General features: G+C 37.5%; 1 protein-coding gene across 5 annotated transcripts in view; it reads left to right on the top strand.

The window, feature by feature from the left end:
• The first annotated feature begins 684 nt into the window (after positions 1-684).
• The window catches only part of LOC131073788 (uncharacterized), a 98890-nt gene continuing 76684 nt past the window's right edge, over positions 685-22890 (top strand). For 3 of the 5 annotated variants that reach the window (XM_058010293.2, XM_058010292.2, XM_059217092.1), the window contains exon 1: positions 685-1157. In XM_058010293.2, coding sequence (XP_057866276.2) covers positions 1008-1157 — 150 coding nt within the window. In that variant the 5' untranslated portion in view covers positions 685-1007. The remainder of the gene's footprint in view (positions 1158-22890) is intronic. The other 2 variants (XM_058010290.2, XM_058010291.2) reach the window with 1 other exon arrangement.

Here is a 22890-nt window from a genome sequence, read left to right as displayed (position 1 = left end):
TTTGCCCCTTCTCACTTTTTCCAATTTGTAGTTTTTTTTCTACAACAAATATATGCTCTCACCATCTATAATAGTACTATACTATGATTGTTTACTTTGTTCCAAATTCCCTACACTCAAAGTTGTTACTTCCCTATTGCTTTTCTTTTCAACTTTGCCCCTTCTCACTTTTTCCAATTTGTAGTTTTTTTTCTACAACAAATATATGCTCTCACCATTTATAATAGTACCATACTATGATTGTTTACTTTGTTCCAAATTCCCTACACTCATTCAATACTTGTACATAGCATGCATCACTTGTACATAACATGCATAGCAAGAAATCCCCAAATCTATATTGTCAAAAAAACAAAAGACAATACACATACTATTATCACGAAGTATTTAATATTCCACTTCCATTACAACACCAAAAAAAACCACCCCACACCAAAAGAAATACAATACCTCGTTAAACATCTTTGCTTGACCAAAAAAAAAATAAAAAAAATGTAACAAAACAAATGAAACGCTTCACACATACACCAAACTCAAAAAAACCCCACAACAATACAAAAATAACAACATCCCACACATTTTACATCGTTTAATAATATGAATTAAATGCAAGTACATTTTATATGCTCCAACCCTTGAAAAATTACAAAACCACACCCTCCCTTACCATGTCCACTCGAACCCTTTTGCCTACAGTCTTCTACATCTCCATTAAATTCCCCCTTCCGAATGCCTGGTTGCATGCAAACCATGCAATTGCTAGTCTTATATTTTTATGCATCAATTCTTTAATAATTTATTTAACATATTGACACTATTGCACTCCATCCTATATTCATTTATATTTGCGAACTGAGCCTTTGAACTTCCTGGGTCAGCTTTCTTCGGCTTAGGGCTTGCAATCTAAACGTCCAAGTCTGCATATGTATGGCAACACAGAACATACGTCATTAGTACAGAGAACGCATTGATCAGAGGATCGATTTTTTAGAAGAAATAGGAGATTTATGAAGATGCTGAGCGTGACACAAACGGCGAACCTTTTGTCATTACTTGGCGAGGATCGAACCTTGGACTTCGTCTTCCATGAATTCTCTTCCAAATTTGAGCGTCACATTCATTTCAATGTTTGCTGCAACCTTGTCATGTTATTGGAGGTACGATGTTCGCTAGAAGCCTGTGCTGATGTTCGATGCTCGTGTTATTTTTATTTCGAGCAAACAATGGAAGGGGTTTTTATGGAAATATGTTTAACATGAGTAGGTAATTTTATAACCTCCGGTTAACGGCTAGATGTGAATACCATGGCTGGGCAGGGTTTGGGATATTATTATTTTTTTAATGAAACGATTAGAGAGCAAATTGTTCAAGTGGTTTGTGGTGTAATGATCATGGGGACGTTCAAATATTCGATTAATGGCATACATTTTTAGTGATAGAGGGTCAAGTTGTCATTTCAAATGGACAAATTTCAAGATGTAATAGAAGCTTAAATCCCATGGAGAATAATGTCTTTAAATATTTACTTAGTTCTCACATTCAACTTGTTGCATGCAATATCCCTCTGTCCTTGCATCTAATTTGGAGGCCGTTCCATGAGGAGAATGTGCTAAATCAATTCTTTATTCCCGTAATTTAAGCTGAAGGCTGCCCCTCGAATGGAATTTTCCCTATCTAAAAACATGTTAGAATTGCAGTGCGTTGAGTAGAAGGTGCTCTGTTATTCTGGTTCAAAGTGTGAGTTTGTGTTTCAACCTGCTCAAGTTTCTACTCCACACTGCCATAAGAGTTGCCCAAAACCTTACACAAAATTTGCCGCTTAGACGGGGAAAGACTTTCTGGGGCTTTTAATTGACCTTTGATAATTTTGGGTGAGTTGTTCGAAATTTTAGGTTAGGTGATATACTACAGGTCACAGAAACATATTTGTACACAAGGCTATATTTGCAGCAGGAAATTTTGTCACAGTTATTAGTCTTTAGATGGAATACTATTCAAAATTTATGTCATAATGAATTAATAATTGAACAAATATATCTTGCATTCATCAGGGAACAAGGAAAAAATAGGAAACTTATACTGAGGCCTGTTTGCCCCCATAGAATTGAAGAAGGCAACCTTGCTTTGAGTCCACTATAGTGTCAATGCTTTATTTCTTCACTTTGGTGCTTGAATAGAAATGTAGTAGCTTAGCTATAAATGCATGCATTGCTACTTCTGTACCGTTTATTCCTTATATCTTGGAAACTATGAAAAAGAAAGAATGCTTTGTGACTTTTGCGGCATCTGTGTAACTTACAACTTAGCTTATAATTATACAATTTTGAAACCTATATTATGATTGAAATTCTCAATGTTCTCTTTATTTGTTTAAGATGTTTCCAAAGCTTAAATATTCATTAAGCCCCACCATCTTTCCTTGATTTTCATTCTCCTTAGAAGGTCAGCTATGCCCTGGGCACATGTATACTACAGGGATAGATGTGCATTGCCAATATTCTATGTCTGAGGGACGGTTGCCTAGATGTTAGGAGAGGCAGTGTTACACCTCCAGATTTTTTTGACTGGGTCGGTTAGGCCAGACCAATCCCCTGATAACATAATCATATCAGACTCTATGTTGGTCGTTTTGTGGAGATGGTCAAGGATGCTGGCCCTCTTTATGCACCTGAATCTGATGTTGACTAGAGACTTCTTCTCTATTGAGACTCTTCTCTGGGGTGTGTTGATGGTTTCTTTTGAATAGAGATCTTCCTCCATGAGATTTCTTTGTATTATAGGATATTTGTATATAATGATCTGTTTACAGTTTGTCCCTGCTTACTTGATTCTGCTTCTCAATAGCTCTTACTTAAATACTTTATTTTTATTTGTTGTTCCTTTTACACTCCTGAATACTTATTATAACTTCATATATATTGAGTTTCATTCACTCACTTTAATCAATTTTCAATAATATAATTTCTTTGTTTCTTATTAACCACTCATTGCTGTTGATAAATTGATAATTAATAGCTACATAACAGTATTGAGTATGTCGAAAACATAAACAGCTGTAGAGGCTATCAAGCTGATATTTTTAGGTATTTAGTAGTTCAAAGAGAATATGAGGGCATTGTTAGATGGAGGCCCCAAGGAGGTTTCTTCTCGCAGGATGGAGACTATTATCAGGCACCGAGACATTCTTTGGGCTACACAGTGCTTTATCTCATCTAAGGCACCTACATCTCAAGATGGCAAAACTTATCATGTAGATATCCAACAGATTTTAGATAAGCATGGGGTGGTGTTTGGTGTTATACCACTTGGAGTACCGCCTGAGAAAGGCTTTGAGCATATGATAGAGCTAGAAGACGGAGAAAAGCTGTCATGACCACTCCATACCACCATCCCAAGGCCTACAAAGACAAGATAGAGAAGACTATCAAAGAACTTGAAGTAGTCACGGGCAAGGAGGGACCTCAAAGAGATCAATCTGGACTGGTCAGCAAGAGTAAACACAACGGAAACACAAAGATATGATGGAGGTAACGCAAAACAGATTGTTTTATTTCATGAACATTGATTACAACCAACCGGTAACAATCAGGTTACAGCATAACCGACTCACAGGCCTGGTAGAACATACAAAATAGGTCACAACCGGGAGCTTGAATCTTAAGATCTGTCTTCTACGCACAGTCTCGCTACCTGATTTGTCGATTCATTACATTCTAATGCACAATTACAATTATATATCGATCCAAAGGATCCAGTCAGCCCAAAAAGGGATTAAAACCCAAAGAACAAGACCTAACATGTAAAATAAACAAGGTCAGCCTCCGCCAAGAGATTCCTCTGGAAAATCCAAAGGATGAAATGTAGATCGTGGGAAAAGGTCGGCCACACGCAAAGGAACATCAGAATCAACACCCACCAAGGCTCCACAAGCTTCGGAAGGGGTTCTGGTAGATCACCAAAATAGGTCCAAGCAACCGTTAACAAAAAATGTCAACCGGTAATAGGAAACTGTCAAGGAAACCGATAGTGACATCTTGCCGGAAAATGATCCAAATGTGATGCGGTCTAGAAATAAGAAAGATGATCAAGTCTTCAAGTAGAATCCAACTCCACAAGATCCGGTGAGCCAAAACTGGGTCACACATAAAGAAAAGCTGAAACTGCAAACAGAAAGCAAATAGAAAGGAAAATGTTTTTGGTTGATGCAAGATTGCTATGAACCGGGGATGCTCCTGCATCAGGCATTCGGGGTTATTGAAAAAGTGAGCCTCTCACTTTGCTGGGGTCAGAGGAAAACCAAGGTGGTCTACCTCTGCTTGAGAAATCCAAGATGAATCTTCAACTGATCTCTCGTTCCACTTCACAAGATTCTCCTTATATTGACTGCTCCGGGTACTACGCCCAATCCTACTGTCCAAAATTTCTTCAATTTGATCTGGTTCTTTCCGGGGCAACTGTTTCTCCAAGTTTGCAACACTGTCCTCACTGAATTCTGGTTCATGATACTCATGAAGATCTGCAATGTTAAACACAGGTGAAATAGTTAGACTATTCGGTAACTCCACTTCATATGGATTTCCAGAACTGAACTTCCTCAAAATCCTGCAAAGTCCAAATCTGCAATTTGTTGTAAGTTCCAACTGGGAATCTCTCTTTTCTCAGATATACCATCACTTCATCGCTAACTTCAAATTCCTTATGTCTCCTCTTCTCATCTGCTTTCTCCTTATACTTTTTGTTCATGTCCTCCAAATGCTGCTTAACCTGAATATGCAAGGCTGCCATGTGATCTGCAAAGTCTTCTGCTTCTGAACTTCTTCGATCTTCATTGCTAATATCTCTCAATTCTGATATACCCCTAGGATGCACTCTGGTAACAATCTCAAAAGATGCTCTTCCGGTACTCCTGTTCACTGAATTGTTGTAGGCAAACTCTGCTTGTGCAAGGATCAAATCCGAACTTCTGGTTTTATCTCCCACTAAACATCTCAACAAATTTCCCAAACTCCTGTTAACTACTTCTGTCTGTCCATCAGTCTGTGGATGGAAAGTATAACTGAACTTCAAATCTGCCTTCATCTTCTTCCGAAGTGTTCTCCAAAAATAGCCAACAAACTTAGTATCTCTGTCTGAAACTATGCTCTTAGGTAATCCATGCAATCTCACCACTTCCTTGAAAAATAGGTCTGCTACATGTAATGCATTCGATGTCTTCTTACAATGTATGAAATGAGCCATCTTTGAGAATCTATCCACTACCACAAATATAGAATCATTCCCTTTCGGTGCCTTAGGCAATCCAAGTACAAAATCCATGCTTATATCCTTCCAAGGTCTTACCGGTACTGCCAAAGGTTTATACAATCCCACATTCTGACTACTACCCTTTGCAACTTGACAAACTCTACAACTCTGCACATATCTCTTAACATCCTTATGAATCTGGGCTCAAAAGTACTTCTCACTCACCAATGCTACTGTTTTGTCAATGCCAAAATGTCCAGCTAAACCTCCACTGTGTTTCTCCTTTATCAGATTCTCCCTCATAGAACTCTTAGATATGCACAACTGAACTCCTCTGAATAACATCCCATTCTGAATGAAGTAATCCAACCACCCGCTTCTATCTACCATAACCGGTTCTCTACATGCTTTCCAAGGTTTTGCAAAATCCGGGTCATCATCATACAAGGTCTTCAAATCTTCAAATCCTAATACTGTCACTCTCATCTTTGTCAGCAAATTCCTTCTCCTACTCAATGCATCAGCAACTTTGTTAGATTTCCCACTTCTATGTTTCAACACAAAGGTGTAACTCTGCAAGAATTCTACCCATCTCACATGTCTCTGATTCAACTTACTCTGACTGTTCAAATACTGCAAAGCTTGATGATCTATATACAACACAAACTCCTTAGGCAACAGGTAATGTCTCCACTTCTTCAAGGCTTGAACTATGGCATAAAACTCCTGCTCATACACTGAATATCTCCTTCAGGCATCATTCAATTTCTCACTGAAATAGGCTACTGCTCTCCCTTCTTGACTCAAGGCTGTTCCTATTGCTGTTCCACTTGCATCACAATCCACTTGAAATATTTTATTGAAATCTGGTAAAGCTAACATAGGCTGCTTAGTCTCTTTTTGCTTCAACAGTTCAAAACTTCTGTTTGCTCCGGTGGTCCACTTGAATTTCTTCCGATCTCCTCTCATGGTCTCAGTCATAGGGTTACAAACTGAACTGAAATTTCTGATAAACTTCCGATAAAAACTAGCCAATCCATGAAATGATCTTACCTCTCCAATGCTTTCCGATGTAGGCCACTCAACAATTGCTTTCACTTTCTCGGGGTCCATCTTCAAAGCATCCTCAGATATCACAAATCCCAAATAGACTAACTCATCCTTCATGAAAGTACACTTCTTGATATTTATCAGCAACTTTTCTTCTCTCAACCTCTGCAAAACTTGTCTCAACTGCAACAAATGTTCCTCTTTTGTCTTACCGAAAATCAGAATGTCATCCAAATACACAATAACAAACTTACCCAAGAATTTCTTCAATACCTCATTCATCAACCTCATGAAAGTACTCGGTGCATTAGTTAACCCAAAAGGCATCACCAACCATTCATATAGTCCTTCATTTGTCTTAAATGCTGTCTTCCACTCATCACCTTCTCTGATCTTGATCTGATGATATCCACTCTTCGAATCTATCTTTGTAAAGTATTTTGCTCCACTCAAACAGTCCATTATGTCATCCATCCTAGGCAAAGGAAACCGATATTTCACTGTGATCTTGTTTATTGCTTTGGAATCGGTACACATTCTCCACTCCATTCTTCTTAGGTGCTAATACTGTTGGTACTGCACAAGGGCTCAGACTTTCCTTGATCAAACCTTTCTTCGACAACTCCTGCACTTGTCTATTCAGTTCTTCATTCTTTGCCGGTGTCAACCGGTGTGCAACTTTGTTAGGCAAACTAGCGCTAGGAACCAAGTCCATGCAATGACTAATACTTCTCACAGGTGGCAATCCATCAGGTACATTATCTGAAATGATGTCTTCATATTCTGTCAACAAATCTTTTATCTCTTCCGGTTCCAGTTTTTTTAGTCTTCTTAGGAATTAAGGCAAAACACACATTCTCATGTCTCAATCCATCCAGGAATTTCTTTCCATCTACCAAACAGATTCTAGCATTCGTACAAACTTCATTCTTCAAAGGTTCCTCCAAAGGCAACAAGGTTTGCTTCATCCCATTGGCCAAAATAGTGTATGTATTCTTCCTCCCACCATGTACTGCCTATCTATCAAAATGCCAAGGTCTACCCAGCAAAAGATGACAAATATCCATAGGCATAATATCACACAAGACTTCATCATGATAATTCCCAATTTTCAATTTCACCAAACATTGCTCACTTAGTAACAACTTATGTGCATCCTGAATCCATGCTATTTGATAAGGTTTAAGGTGATTCAGTCTTTCCAAATTCAACTTATTCACCATCTCTTCTGAAACAAGATTATCTGAACTACCACTATCAATAACAACTTTACAACACTTACCGGATACCTTACATCTAGTCTTGAACAGATTTTTCGTCGGCAAAGGCTCTTCATCTCCTCTAGTATGACACAAAGCTCTCCTCATCACCAACAGTTCTCCATCTTCCGGTTTATTGTCTTATCCGGTGGGGTTTTCTTCCACCACTGCTACTCTTCCGGTATTCTCTGTCTTCTTACACTCGAATGGACGATGTCCTTCTCCTCCACACTTATAGCAAGTTCCTCTAAATGTTTTCTTGCCTTTTCTTCCAAAATTCTCATTCCGGTAGCCATCCGGTTCTCTCCTCCTATACAAATTTGTACCATCCTTCCGGTATGAATTACCTTCTTTGTTCACTTCCTTGTCCTTGTTCTGATCTGTATTGGTTCCTCTTCCTCCTTGAAATCTTCCTCCGGTAAACTTTCCACCTCTGCCTCTCTGCCTCTGCTCTTGTCTTTTGTTTCCTCTTCCTCTGGTATATCCTCTTCCTCCTTGAAATCTTCCTCTGGTAAACCTTCCACCTCTGCCTCTCTGCCTCTGCTCTTGTCTTTTGTTTAACTTCTCTTCTGCCTTTAGGGCATACTGGTAAGCCTCTTCAACACTCTCCAATTTGATCAAACTCAATTCATCTTGTATAGACATCCACAATCCATTCAAATATCTCGCAACTTGTTCAACTTCATCATCAACATGTTTGGATTTGATGTTCAACTTGTAAAATGCTTCGGTGTACTCCTTCACACTAGATTCCTTCTATCTCAAATTCTGCAACTTCCAGAACAGATTCACTTGATAATCAATTGGCATAAACTTCAACTTCAACTTAGCAATCATCCGATCCCATGTCTTAATCTTCTCTTTACCTCTTCTCTGTCTATCAACTTGCAAATGCTCCCACCAAAGAGATGCATGGCCATTCAATCGGGTACAGGCATATTTCACCTTCCTCTCTTCTGCAGTGTTTTCAAAATCGAAATACTTCTCCATCTCCGAGATCCAATCCATCAATTCATCCAAATCTAACTTCCCATCATATTCCGGTGGGGTAAAATGAGGTTTAGTAATCGCCCTACTCAAAACCCTCAAAAACCTTTCCTCATCCAGATCAACCGCTGGTGGGTTTGCTTGTTTTGCCAGGGCTTCTTCTCCTTCATCTTCACTTACATCTTCGATATGTCGGCCTCTTCTCTGGGCTGTCTCCATAGCTTCCAAACGGGCTACTATACCTCGCAACATCTCCATCACAGCGGGGTCTGCATTCCCACGTGCTCCACCATTCCTAGCTCCTCTTCGCGCCTTTATTCACGCCAGTCCTCTATAGCTGTAGGTCGGATCCGCAATCTGCCACCCTACAACAAAATTTTAGGACACACAACCTTCGGAACGAAACTTCGCTCTGATACCACTTGAAGCAGTCACAGACATGGAGGGACCTCAAAGAGATCAATCCAGACCGGTCAGCAAGAGTAAACACAACGGAAACACAAAGATATGATGGAGGTAATGCAGAACAAATTGTTTTATTTCATGAACATTGATTACAACCAACCGGTAACAATCGAGTTACAACATAACTGACTCATAGGCTTGGTAGAACATACAAAATAGGTCACAACCGGGAGCTTGAATCTTAAGATCTATCTTCTATGCACTGTCTCGCTACCTGATTCTTCGATTCATTACATTCTAATGCGCAATTACAATTATATATATCGATTCAAAGGATCCAATTGGCCCAAGGGATCAAAACCCGAAAAACAAGACCTCACCTAACGTGTAAAATAAACAAGGTCGGCGTCCGCTAAGAGATTCCTTCGGAAAATCCAAAGGATGAAATGTAGATCGTGGGAAAAGGTCGGCCACACACCAAGGAACATCGGAGTCAATGCCCAAGGCTCCGCAAGCTTCGGAAGGGGTTCTGGTAGATCACCAAAATAGGTCCAGGCAACCAGTAACAAGAACTGTCAACCAGTAATAGGAATCTGTCAACAAAATTGATAGCGATATCTTGCCGGAAAATGATCCAAATTTGATGCGGTCTGGAAATAAGAAAGATGATCAAGTCTTCAAGTAGAATCCAACTCCACAAGATCCGGTAAGCCAAAACCGGGACATAGAAAGAAAAGCTGAAACTGCAAACAGAAAGGAAAATGTTTTTGGTTGATGCAAGATTGCTATGAATCGGAGATGCTCCTGCATTAGAACTACTGGATATGGGATTTATTAGACCGAGTTCTGGTCCATTTGCTTCTTCAGTAGTGCTGGTGAAGAAGGAGGATGGGACCCTTTGCATGTGTATTGACTATCATGCACTCATCAAGAAAACCATTAAGAACTGGTATCCCATTCCACGCATTGATGAGCTACTGGATGAGCTACATGGCACAGTTTGTTTCTCAAAGATTGATCTTCATTCGGGGTGTCATCAGATTAAGGTGCGTGAGTTAGACATCCACAAAACAGCTTTCAGGTGCCATTACAGTCACTATGAGTTCTTAGTGATGCCTTTTGGTCTCACGAATTCCCTTGCTACATTTCAGTCATGCATGAACCACATATTTAATAAGCATCCACGTAAATTTTTTTAGTATTCTTTGATGATATCTTGATTTACAGCAGATCATGGGAGGAACATTTGAGGCACTTAGATGAGGTGTTGAGCATTATGGAATCACAGTCTTTGTATGCTAAGATGTCCAAATGTGAATTCGGGCTCACAAAGATTCTATACTTGGGTCACAGGTTTCAAAGATAGGTAATTAACAATCTGCAAGAAGCTTCGGAATATTTTTAGGTAATTAACTGGAATGAGACCAAGGTATATAATATTTTCATTGAATATTTTAGTCGAGCGAAGATAGAATGATTTAGACTATATGTAACACCTACAAAAACATTGTATCTGCATTACATGTATGGAGAGTGATAAAGTTGCCTTTTTTACTTATGGGACATAGGATTGAGAAAGAGAAAAAAAGAACACTATCAAGGTACAACCTGGTGGTTCAACAGAAGAGATTACCTTTGTTATATCTTGACTAGAATACAGCTAAGAGGGAATGAAGGAATGAGTAACTAATGTAACCATAGATGATTTGGATGGGCGATAAGGTAATTAACATGCAAGAAACTTTGGAATATTTTTTTGCAAAAGGAGCTTGGGATTGAGAAGCTGAGGACCGAATCTGGTTAATTGGATGAACTACTGATATATATCCTTGTAGATTCTTCTATTAATTTTTCTCTTCTGTTGCACTTCTCCAAAATTTCCAATAATAATCCCTTTTGTATATGTTTTTTCGTGACCATCTGTTGAAGTGCTGCATATAGAAGGCATACATCACGACTTTATCCATGGTTTGTTTTGTTGCTTGCTCCATTCTGGCAAGGTTGCTTGTCTTCAGAGTTGTTTAATCCATTGATAGGGACATGCAGAAACAGAAAAGGTTGAAGGATAATTCAAGGAAAAGGAAAAAGCTTGGCTAGTAGTTTGTAAAGGTGGAAATAGTCATTGTAGACTGCCTGCAGGAAGTTGTTAAGTTTCAACGGAAAGGGAGAGGTCTGGTAAGCCTTTGGTGACAAGAACATGACAAACATGAACTGGAAGTGCCACTGAATGGTGTTTCATATGTGTAGAAGTGCCTGGTGAGCTGAGACGTGTCTTTAGTGACCAGCTTGACATGAAGATGCATCTGTGAGACATTTAATTGGCTATTATGCTTGAATGCCATGCCTGGAACAGTAAAACAAGGTTTTTAGTGACAGCAGTGGGTGTGGGGTGCACCTAAGGTTGAGAAGAAAACTTAAGTTGCAGGGACTGTTTTGGTGTGCTTGGGTGTGAAGACATTATCAAGTGGCAGGACTGAAGAAAATAGGTGCTTGAACACGAGGACAGTCCAACTTGAAGTGACAATAATTCCATATGTTTAGAACACAATGCTACTACTGAGAGAGGGGGAGGGTTTGAATCAGTAGTAGATTAAACTTTCAAATCTTTAAACAATTAGATATTCTTGATAAACTGAACAACTTAAAATCAGAACTGAAAAGAAATACGTGGAAAACCCAACATGGGAAAAAGCATGGTGAGAAGTGCTGCTAGGATCTCCTAGGCCAGCTGCACAAATCAATAGTGCATACAAAGTTTTAGGGCATCAACTCTAAGGAATCACCAAATTCCTTGTTAGAGCACCAACTCTAACAAATTCACCACTTCACAAACTGAGCACTAACTCAACGTTCTTTAGGCACCAACCATAAGAATGTCATAAACAAATGAATCAAAGACTTCAAATCTGAAACATTACAATATTGAAAGCATACATTTAAATTGTTACAAACTTTAACACTAAAAGTTTTCAGATATATAAATCAGTTTTATATTCAACAAAGTGATCAATCTGCAAATACACTTTTGTATTCTGTCTGCAATCTTTAGTGAAGTCCTGTTCACACCAACTTAACACAACTTCAACAAACCAAAATATGATATATACATCACTACTGACCTTGTTTACAGTCTGAATCAATTAAGGAACATATATTCACAGCATTTTACAATCTATTTTCAGTTGCATACCCACAACATTACGTTCTTTCAATCCACAGTATATCCACTTGCGTATTTTTTCCTTTCTATTCACAGTATATCCACTCATGCATTTCTTATGTTCTCTTTTCAATTCTCAGCATATTTATTCATACGTTCTCCTTTCCATGTAATAACATCACTCATCAACATTCATCGATCCACTTAAATACAAGTGGCTCTCAGTTGAACGGTGAGGTGGCAGTTAAAAAACTATTCAATGCAGTTATAACTGAAATCTATAATAAAAACAAATTCTTATTTGTTATGCCTGAAGAAGTATGCACAACACTGTCTAGAGATTTGTTGGCGTGTATTTTATACACTATCAAACACAGAATAAAATACCTAAAGGTACCTTATCCTCTCTTGAGTAAAGCCTCTGATTGCTGAAGATATCGCGAAAAAGGATCAATCAGGATGACTCCAAGGTTCTTCGTTGTAGGATCTCTACGTGTGGATAAGCTCTCTGTGGTATGATGTGATTTGCTGGAATCACAAGGGGACTTAAATTTGATGATTGAACGTCTGATCTGCTTTGAATATTGCTGGAACACAGGCTCTTACTAGCTTTGATTTGAAAAAAAGGAAAAAAAGAGGAGGGTGAGGAAAGGATCTAATTCTAATACTAAGAATGTAGGAGCAATGAATGATCTTTGATGAAATTCTAACTAAGTCTTGTTTTGACATCCCAGGATCATCTCCACAAGGTTAGTGCGATCTTCGAAGGAAAGCTTTATGATGTTCAAATCATCACTGCAGGCATAGACACCATCAGGTTGATACATATCCATGAAGAAGCGACAATTGAAGTTAAGCTTAAGCTGAATAATTCCAGTTAACTACACAAGGCAAGTCTGCAATCAACAAACTGCTAGTAGTATGGATATACGAATTTCACCATCAATCAAGCACATTTCTTCCACTTATCTAATAACATGAAATCAAATATGAGAAGTATAAAGACCATGCAAATTGTCGAATCGACCCATAAATTTCACCATTTCTTCAATGAAGTTACAAGTCTTTTACAACAACATCTTGGCAATAATCTTTGCCTTCTCTCTCTACTCTACTCTAATTGCTATTCTATCAACTAGCTAATCACCTTCTAACTACTCTCTATCTGTCTTCTAATTGCTTCCAACTATATTCTAACTGCCTTTACAAAATGAAATGCCAGGGCTTATATAGTGCATTCAATACAATTCGATGGCTTAGATCAATTTGAGATCAATGGCCAAGATTCAACAATGAAAACCGTAATTAGGGTTTGTTACAACCATTACATAACATTTAATGCTTGACCAATGATAAAATTGTATTGCTTGGACACATGTCCTCTCTAGAAAATTCCACCAATGGATAGCTGGGGTAGGTACATCGAAGTTTGTGCCACCTTCCATGAGTTAGGTATCTTGAATCTGGAAATGTTGAGGTGGACCACACTGACTGGAGAAGTGATGACTAGGATGCCACCTCGTCTGACACTTGTAACTTGGTAAATATTCAACTTGATGTTGTTGAGAAGCTAGCTTTAATTAATTCATCTGGAACTATCTGCTTCTTCAACGAACCCTTGTTCTAACTTCTCGAGTCCTTGATGTGCAGGATGATTGATGTACCTCGCCTTGGAATACTGGATTGGAGAAGTCGCCCTTGATGACGTTAGTCCAAAGAAGGCCGTCCTTGTCGATGCTAGGCTGGAGGAGGTCGCCCTTGTCCTTGCTTGATCGTCCTTGATGAGAACCTGCCGACTTGTAGATCCTCCGGGCTTTGGAGTCGCCATCTTGATACCTAAACAACATTTCAAAATTATTAATATATCTTGAAATCTAAAAATTAAACTTTAAAAGGAAGATTCAAGATTTTAATTAGGAAACTTCATGATAAATCTTGAGTTATCATTTCCTAATTAACTACGCAATTTTCAAAACTTGAAGTTCAAAATTCAAAATTTCAACATTGGGACTAGGATGATCTCGCCATACCTCCACTTGAGAATTAATTCTAAAAAAAGATGCAAAAATAAGGTGAATTTGCTAGGCAAAATGTAGATCAAGACTCCCTTTAGCAAAATGCGCCTCCTTTAGTCTTCACAAGCATCAACTCCACCACCTTAAGTCTTCAACACTTAAGGAAAATTTGCTCCAAATAGGCCAGCTTTCGCACTGCTTCTTTGCCCTCCGAATCGCACTTGAAGTAATGAATGAATGATTGATAAAAATTGCTCAAAACACCCCTACTATATAGGCGCTTACCACTTCATTTTCCATAGGCCGACTTGGTAAAATAGAACCCAAAATAAACAAAAATTAATAAAAGAAGAAGCTGACTTGATAAAATATTAAAATGGTACCTCAAGTGCTCAATCTTTTTTAATTTTAATTTTCAAATGCCTCAATTAATAAGAAAAATCGATTTTCTAAGGCTCAAATTAATTATTAAATACCCATGCACCTTTATTAAATGCCAATTTAATTAAATTTTTTTTTTAAAATATTTCGAAGTTTTTAGCGAACTTGGCATCTAATGCGATTTGGAGGATATTAACGCCCAAGCATGGTAAAAAATAACGAATGTCAATAACCTTGCTCTGGTCCCTTGGAGAGGGACAGGAGCGCTCTTGCATTTTAAACCTTGTATTCCTTGCTTTCACGTTCAAAACCTCATCCTTGGCGTCCAAAATGGCATTGTTATTTGGAACTTTTAATTCACTTGATCTTTAGAAGGAGTGTGCCTTAGGACATTTTCGCCTTGGTCCCTTGGTGAGGGACAGGAGCGATTTTCTACTTTTGTCCTTGATCTTTATCTTTTAAATTGCCAATTCATGTTGTGGGGGTAAGCAATGATCCCCATTGTTCATTCTATGCATGCTTAACTCGTTTCCTCAAGGCAAAATAGGCTCTCCCAAGATTTTCGCCCTGGTCCTCCAGTGAAGGACAGGAGCAATTATTGTCTTTTGGGTTGATTCCCTCCTTTGTGGTCCACTCAAGTTATATTCAACGGACAAAACACGCCTCCCTTGACCTCTTCAAATCGTAAAATCACTTTAATCTTGCAAGGATAATGCAAATTTTGAAATTCAAGCTCCGGTCTTTCAGCGAGGGACAGGAGCGAATTTTGCCCTCTAGGCCAAATCTTTTCACTTTTCATCTCGAAATTCCTTTGCTAGGGAAGATTTCACCTTACTTCATGCTATGAATAAAAGTTAATGTCCAAAAAAGGTCTAAAATTGTGCATATAAAGAAAAGCGCTCTGGTCCTTTAGTGAGGGACAGGAGTACTTTTGACCTTCTAGGCAAAAACTTCATCATTTCATTGTTTTTAATCAAATCTGGATGCTCTATCACGTTCATTTCGTCCTCCACCGTGCCTTTGATGTTTCAATTTGACCAAATAAGGTCAGGAATGACTCAAATAAGCCTTTTCACCCTGGACCCTTGGTGAGGGACAGGAGTGCTTTGCCTTGGTCCCTTGGAGAGGGACAGGAGTGAAATTCCCTCTGGATCCTCAGTGAAGGACAGGAGCGAAATTTGACTTTTTGAACTCTCTTTGAGGATAATTTTTATGGAATATAACATTTAAGTATAAGTGAGTAGAATGTCACTTATACTTTAAGTTATATTCCATATATACTTTCAGGATGTTTGAGAGTGGTTTCAGACCTCCAGGAGTTATATTGCAAAATCTAGTTTTTTGAGGTTTTTCAGTTTCCAGACTTAGTCAAATTTCAGGATCAGGACATTCTAGACTTAGCCAAATTTCAGGATCAGGACATTCCAGACTTAGCCAAATTTCAGGATCAGGACTTTCAGACTTAGCCAAATTTTCAGGATCAGGACTTCACTCCAGCAGGACCTGCTATCTTATTGATCTCCCCGATAGCACTCAAAAATGCAAAAGCCAATTGACAAAACCCTAAAAGACCTAAAAAAACAAACCCTAAAAAGCAAAAAACAGGGGTCCCCATTTGCAATGGGGCGATGTGTGAAAACGTCACAACAAGATTGTAATAACAATGAAATGTATAACAGTTTGTAGCTGTATCCGGGTGGCAATGATCAGTTAGAAGCAAGTTATAACTAATCACACGATATCGAGTAATCATACAATTACAAACTGAAATATCTAAACAATTAACTTGATGATCATCAAACTTTAGAGATTGCTATCTCCATACCATATGCTGTTTTCAACAACTGGCACTAATGAAGACAAACTTACAAAGCACAACTTTGGTCTCTCATGTACAAATGGCAACATCATAACTGAGTTTGATTTCTGAAATAAAGCGATCACATTCGATAACATTCACTGTCAGATACACAGCCTGACTCAAACTACTTGATAATTAAACTTGATCGCTAGGATTATAGTGGCAATTCAATATGATATTCTGAGAGTTACAAATTGATCAACATATTCTAAGGAGTTTGTCTGCAAATCAACACCAATCCGAAGTGCACTTGTAAGTGTTTGTTCTGCAACCCAATCATCAATGAACCTGTTTGGGAATGTCTGTTTAAGTTTGACATCAATGACAAATTTCTAATAATCTCCCCCGTTGTCATTGATGGCAAAACTCCAATCTCCCTCATTCTACAAATAACAAAAAAATGTCAATCTGCACAGAAACTGCAATCAATAAACTACAATCAAAGGTTTTTTTCGCCTCCCAGCTGTTATCCTCTGGCGGTCTTCCTTTCCAACTCACAAGGTATTCCCTTTTAAGTCGGTATCAATCTAAAGCAACATAATAATTTGAAACCTCCAGCTTACAATAAAAAATGTATCTGCAACAGCAATATATCAGCAAAAATCAACAACAACATATCTGCAACAACAATAAATCTGCAAACATTCCAATTTCTCCTCCTGTGACATCAATGACAAAGGGCCAGAGACATGAAATAAGACAAGGAATATAATGTCCCCTATTAGGTTTAGGACTTTTTACTTTTAAGTTTTAACCACAATTAATCCATCTCAAGATACTTATGACTTAAAGTACATTGATTAGGAGACAAAACCATCTGAACATGAATCCAATCAGTGATAACATAATCTTCTTCCCGATGTTGTATTGATAATTTAATCTGATCTATAATCGTAGGTTTACTTGTTCGTTTAAATTAATATATATATATATATATATATAATCAATTAATTTATTATATAATTATATTATTATTATTGAGTTTTGCTTAAGAACATTATCTCTTATCGAGCTTCATATATTAAGTGTTGGTATTGGAAATAAGCCACACCCGGACCGACGATGGACTGGTCCAAGAGGGGCCAGTAGCTCAGTGGTAGAGCACTCCAGCAGTGTATGGAAGGTCCTAGGTTTGAGCCCTTGCTGGTCCATGTCTCAAAATGGTATCAGAGCCAGGTTTAGGCTAGGAGCCCCAAGCACACTAGAGGTGTGGCTTAAGGGGGGGGTGTTGGTGTTGGAAATAAGCCACACCTGGACCGACGATGGACTTGTCCAAGAGGGGCCAGTAGCTCAGTGGTAGAGCACTCCAGCAGCGTATGGAAGGTCCTAGGTTCGAGTCCTAGCTGGTACATGTCTCAACATTAAGCACATCACCGTACATACCACCAAGAACAAGGATAGTCACTGCCTGTAACTTAGTACAGTTCTGTTTTGATCTAATCGAAGGTGACAATTTATATTTGTCTTCTTTAATTTAAACTTATATCTTTTGTGATGGATCCCTTTTCTCCCTTTATTCCTTGGAGGTCAAACTCTATTTATATCCCTCATCGAGCAAAGAGGCATGACTCCTCTTATGAGAAACGGTTTGCAAGAGTGTTGTTCTTTGCCTTCGTGTCTTTTGATCTTGTTATCTGTATTGATAAGTCATCCTCACTGATCGCTACCTTTAAACTAGGGTAGTTAATCGCTATCATTCATCTTAACTTGGGTGCTTCTTTAGCATGTAATTGCGGGTCTTTATATTAACTATTAATTGCTATACTTCATGATATATTTGCTGCTTTTCTAATGAATTCGTTGTTCAAGAAGATCGCCGTCTTTGCATACAGAAACCGCTGTTTGTTTAATCATTGTCTGAAGTAAGATGAGAATTGATTAATATATAATTTATTGATCAACTAATGCTGATCGCTGTCTATCATGATCACAACATACTGACTATTGGTCACTGCTTTGACAAATCGCTGACTAAGAAGTCTTTATTGAATAATCGCTGCCTTCATGATTAAATCTGATACTCATTACCAATTATCCTTGCTGAATATCACTGTGTATTGTTGAGGGGACAATCTCTGACACCAGCAGTCCATTTAGTATTTGATTTAATATTTAACTTTATTTATTGTTTAGGATGAATGTTATTTTATTATATATTGTTTTTATTGAATATTTGTTTCCTGAATTTATTTATTATTATATTTGTTTCTAATTACATTGTTATGATAATGAATGTTTACTTATCAATTTATTATTGATCAATTACTGTTACACATTGTTATTGATCAAACATTTAAATATCACTATCTTATTAATATGTAATATTTATTTATAATATTTTCAAATATAATATTAATTTATTTTATTTAAATATTTCAAGAATAATTAATAAATATCAATTAAATAATAATATTTAATAAATAAATAAATATTTAATGATTCCAAGTAATCATTTGTTGATAATTATTATGTTTTGATTAATTAAAAACAGGTTTTTGAAAGGAACCCGGAACCTTGATTACATAGCAGGAGAAAGATAAAGCATTAAAGAGGCAAGAAATAACAGTGCCTGGACACCCATACAAAGATCAGATCCCAGAAAAACAAAAAGAGATCACAAGACAAAGAGAACAGCACAAGACAGCCTAAGGGCAGCACAAAGATAGCACCGAGACAGCACAAAGACAAGGACAGCTAGATGTTTCTTATGAGTTTTTCCGCACGAACCACCATCTGCTTCATATTGACCGAAAAGTTTTTCATATCATCAAGCTCTTTTTCCTTGATGCCCATCTGTTTCCGAGTGTTGGCCCTTGTTCTTTTTTCATGACCCGTCTTCTCTGTCTGATCCTTCTCATCTTCCTTGCCTTTAATCTGTTCAAATTTATTTATCAGCATGTTAACATGGTCAACAGTGGCCTTAAGGATCTCCTTTTCACAGTAAGCTCCATCTTATCCACTCTATTGACCAGGTTGTTCAAGTTAATTTCCAGACCTTTATCATCTCTGATCCCTTCCAACTCCTTCACCTTCTTTTCTGTTTCCAGAATTTTACTAACCATTGCCTCAATAGCTTCAACCTTGTTAATAGCAACCATTAATTCTTTGACGTTCTCAGAGAGAGGTTTCTCACCCATAGTTGCCTTTTGATCATATTGAGATTAGTCTTCAAGTCACCAATCTCTTTCGCCATTTTGCTAATGACCTCACAGAAACCCTTGATGCTGTCATTACCTATGTCACCATGGCATACATTTTGATTGCCCATGTTGTTCTCCTGACCATCATTCTGCATTCTCTGTGTGTTCAGGTTCTCCCCATGGTCACCATCTAGCATTTCATCTTCCTCCTTACCCTTATTCTTGTCTGTTTTTTCAAACTCAGAATCCTCATCAGAAGAAATAATAATCTTCCTTTTCACCTTATTTATCCCTTTACTGGTCTTCTTGATCCTTTGGGTTTGCTTACCCATTCCCTTTCTCTTCTTACTTTTTATGATTTTATCATCAAAAGACTCATCCTTAGAGTGCGAAAGATTAGAATACACAATAGTCCCCTTGCTCTTTCCCTTGGTCTTCCCCTTGTTGCTAAGATCTTCAGGCTCACACTCAGTTTCAGAATAGAGATTGAATCCACTATTCTCACTTTCAGTATCATCATCCCTAATTTGTTTGCCTTTACTAATGGGTTTCTCAATAATTTTCCCTTTCAACATCTTATAAACTAAAACCATTAAACCCTGGTGAAGGGTGTGATCTCTTTGAGAATCTTTCTACATTTCACGAATAGTATGATCCATAGAGCAGGCAAGATAGTAAGACAAACTAACCTTATCACCATGGCGAAAGTGGTTGAACAGCACAAAGTGATCCCCATAAGCCCTTGTGAATCTCCCATCTAGAGTAATGTAGTTGATGGTGGCAAACAACACAAACTCCACGGCCTGCAAATACGCTTAGGGGAATAGTAGGGATTATTTGCCTTCACCAATTTCCTTTTTTCTCCATCCGTGACAGGAAACCTATCCGCGGCCTTGTCAGACACACTTCGATCTTTGTAAAATTTCATACCTTCTTTCACCATACCCGTAGCTTCTGCAATGACATCCTCGTCCACTTGCATCATTTGGGTGCCAACAAGAACCTTACCATTCTTCCAGTTTTTTATGAAATGCTTAGTGACAGTAGGGTCTTTGCCACAGAGCCTTTCCATAAAAACATTCAAACCTCCTTCTTGAAGAATATAATTATTATGTTAATTAATAATAATTACTTCATTTAGGTTATATATAATGATTGATCAAGGAGGGGACATGACAAAAATACTCCCCCTGAGCAGATGCTTGCTCGTGGACAAAACTAGGTCGGAGAAGGCACAACCCGGAGCTTCCATCTATGCTAAACCCGACTTTCATCAACTTACTCCATCAAACAACTTTTACTTTTTATTTCTTTGAGATCATAGACATTACTTTTTGTTCTTTTCACTTTAGCAATTAGTCTTTGTGAACTGATTTTTCTAATTTCACACCCTTGAGCATTAAAAGTTACAATGTATCCATTGTCACACATTTGACAACCAATCAACAAATTATATTTTAACCCTTCTACATACCAAACTTTATGTGTTTCTGATGAACTATTTATGGTCAAAGTAACTTTACCATGAATCTTGACTGACGATTTATCTCTAAATTTACTACTAACAAAATTAGTTCTCCTTCTTGGCATAACTCTACAATCAACTTCTTTATGACCAAAATAATTGTAGAAGTTACAATAACCATAAAAATAGGGATAAAACCTGTTAACTACAACTCTTCTTGTAGGAGAAAATCATTTTGGATACCTTTTCTGGCTTTGGATTTTAACAAAACCATTATCATTAACTTTCTTGTTGATAGAATTACTTGTGCCAAAGCTTTGAGCTTCATCAAAACCCAAGCCTGATTTGTTTTTCTCTGCCTTTTGACAGGGTAACATTTCGTCTAACATAACTCTTCATACGCTTTAATCCTCTTTTAGACTCACTTTGAAATTGTTCAAGATCATTTCGTAAAGCCACTTCTTTATTTACTAACATCAAACATTCTTCAGATTTCAACAAAAGTTTAGAATTTATTACATCTTCTCTTTTCTTGGCCTCTTCAACTTTAGCTTACAAAGTAATAATCAACAAAAGTTTAGAATTTATTACCTCTTCTCTTTTCTTGGTCTCTTCAACTTTAGCTTACAAAGTAATAATCATTTGATTACTCTCTTCAAGGTCTTCCTTCACTGCTTCAGTTTCTTCTAATGCAGAGTTCTTTTGTTTGTTATTCTTCCTTTTCAATCTTCTGATCTCGTCTAAGGCACATAACAATTCACCTTCAAGATCTATCTCTGTGTCTTCTATCTCATAGGAAACTTCATCACTCTGATCCTCAGCAATTGATCCAACAATCATGAACAATGTTTCATATTTTTCAGCATCAGATACACGCTCATTGCTATCTTTTGAATTGGTGATGTCTTCTTCTTTGATATACAAGCTTTTCTTGTTCTTTAATAATTTGAATTTCTTTGCTTGTGATGAAACTGATTTTTGTTTTTCTTCTTAAAGTCTTCTTCATCATCTTTATCATTTCTACCACGAGGACATTTACTAGCAAAGTGCTCAATCTTTCCACAATTGAAGCACTTGAAAGGCAGTTTCCCTTTATACTTGCCAAAACCCTTTTTAAGTTCTCTAATAAGATTTGCAACTTCTTCTTCAGTATCACAATCAAATTAAGATCTTGTCTCTTGTGCTATCCTTGCAGCCTTAAACACAGCTTCTCTTTTGAATGTATCTTCACCAACCGTTCTCATCTCAAATGCTGTAAAAATGCCATGTGGATCAGCAACTATAATTTTAGTAAGATCTCTGGCTTTCTTAATTGCAGAAGTTTTAGAGTCATATCTTGAAGGCAAGGATCTTAATACTTTCTTAACCACAACATGATCTCTTATGTCTTCTCCAAGACCTTATCAACCCTAAGAAGATAGTCAACAATCTGCTCTTCTTTTTTCATCTTTAAGCCTTCAAACTTCACCTTGTATGTTTGTAACTTCACTTGCTTTACTTTGGCATCACCTTCATAAATACACTTCATTTTATCCCAGATTTTTTTTAACAGTCTGACAATATATCACTTTAACAAACTCAGTATTAGATAAACCACAAAGAATTGCATTCTTTGCCTTTGTATTATTTTCATATTCTCTCTTATCACTAGGATCAGTTAAAAGAGTTGTAGGCATTGTCTAACCATTTATAGCAGACATCCACACATCAAATCCCAAAGAAGACAAATGACTCTCCATTCTAATACTCTAGAAAGCATACTTAGTACCATCAAATAAAGGAGCTTTATTTGAGGAGGATCCTTCTTGACAAGCCACATGTTTTTTATCCAAGATCTACTTAAGCTGATTAAGCCTTTTCAAGTACCAGATTCTGCTACCAATTGTTGAACACAATGCTACTACTGAGAGGGGCAGGGGGAGG

Source organism: Cryptomeria japonica, chromosome 1 (genome assembly GCF_030272615.1).
Source record: "Cryptomeria japonica chromosome 1, Sugi_1.0, whole genome shotgun sequence".
Lineage (NCBI taxonomy): Eukaryota > Viridiplantae > Streptophyta > Pinopsida > Cupressales > Cupressaceae > Cryptomeria > Cryptomeria japonica.
This window is presented reverse-complemented; position numbering and strand designations above follow the sequence as displayed.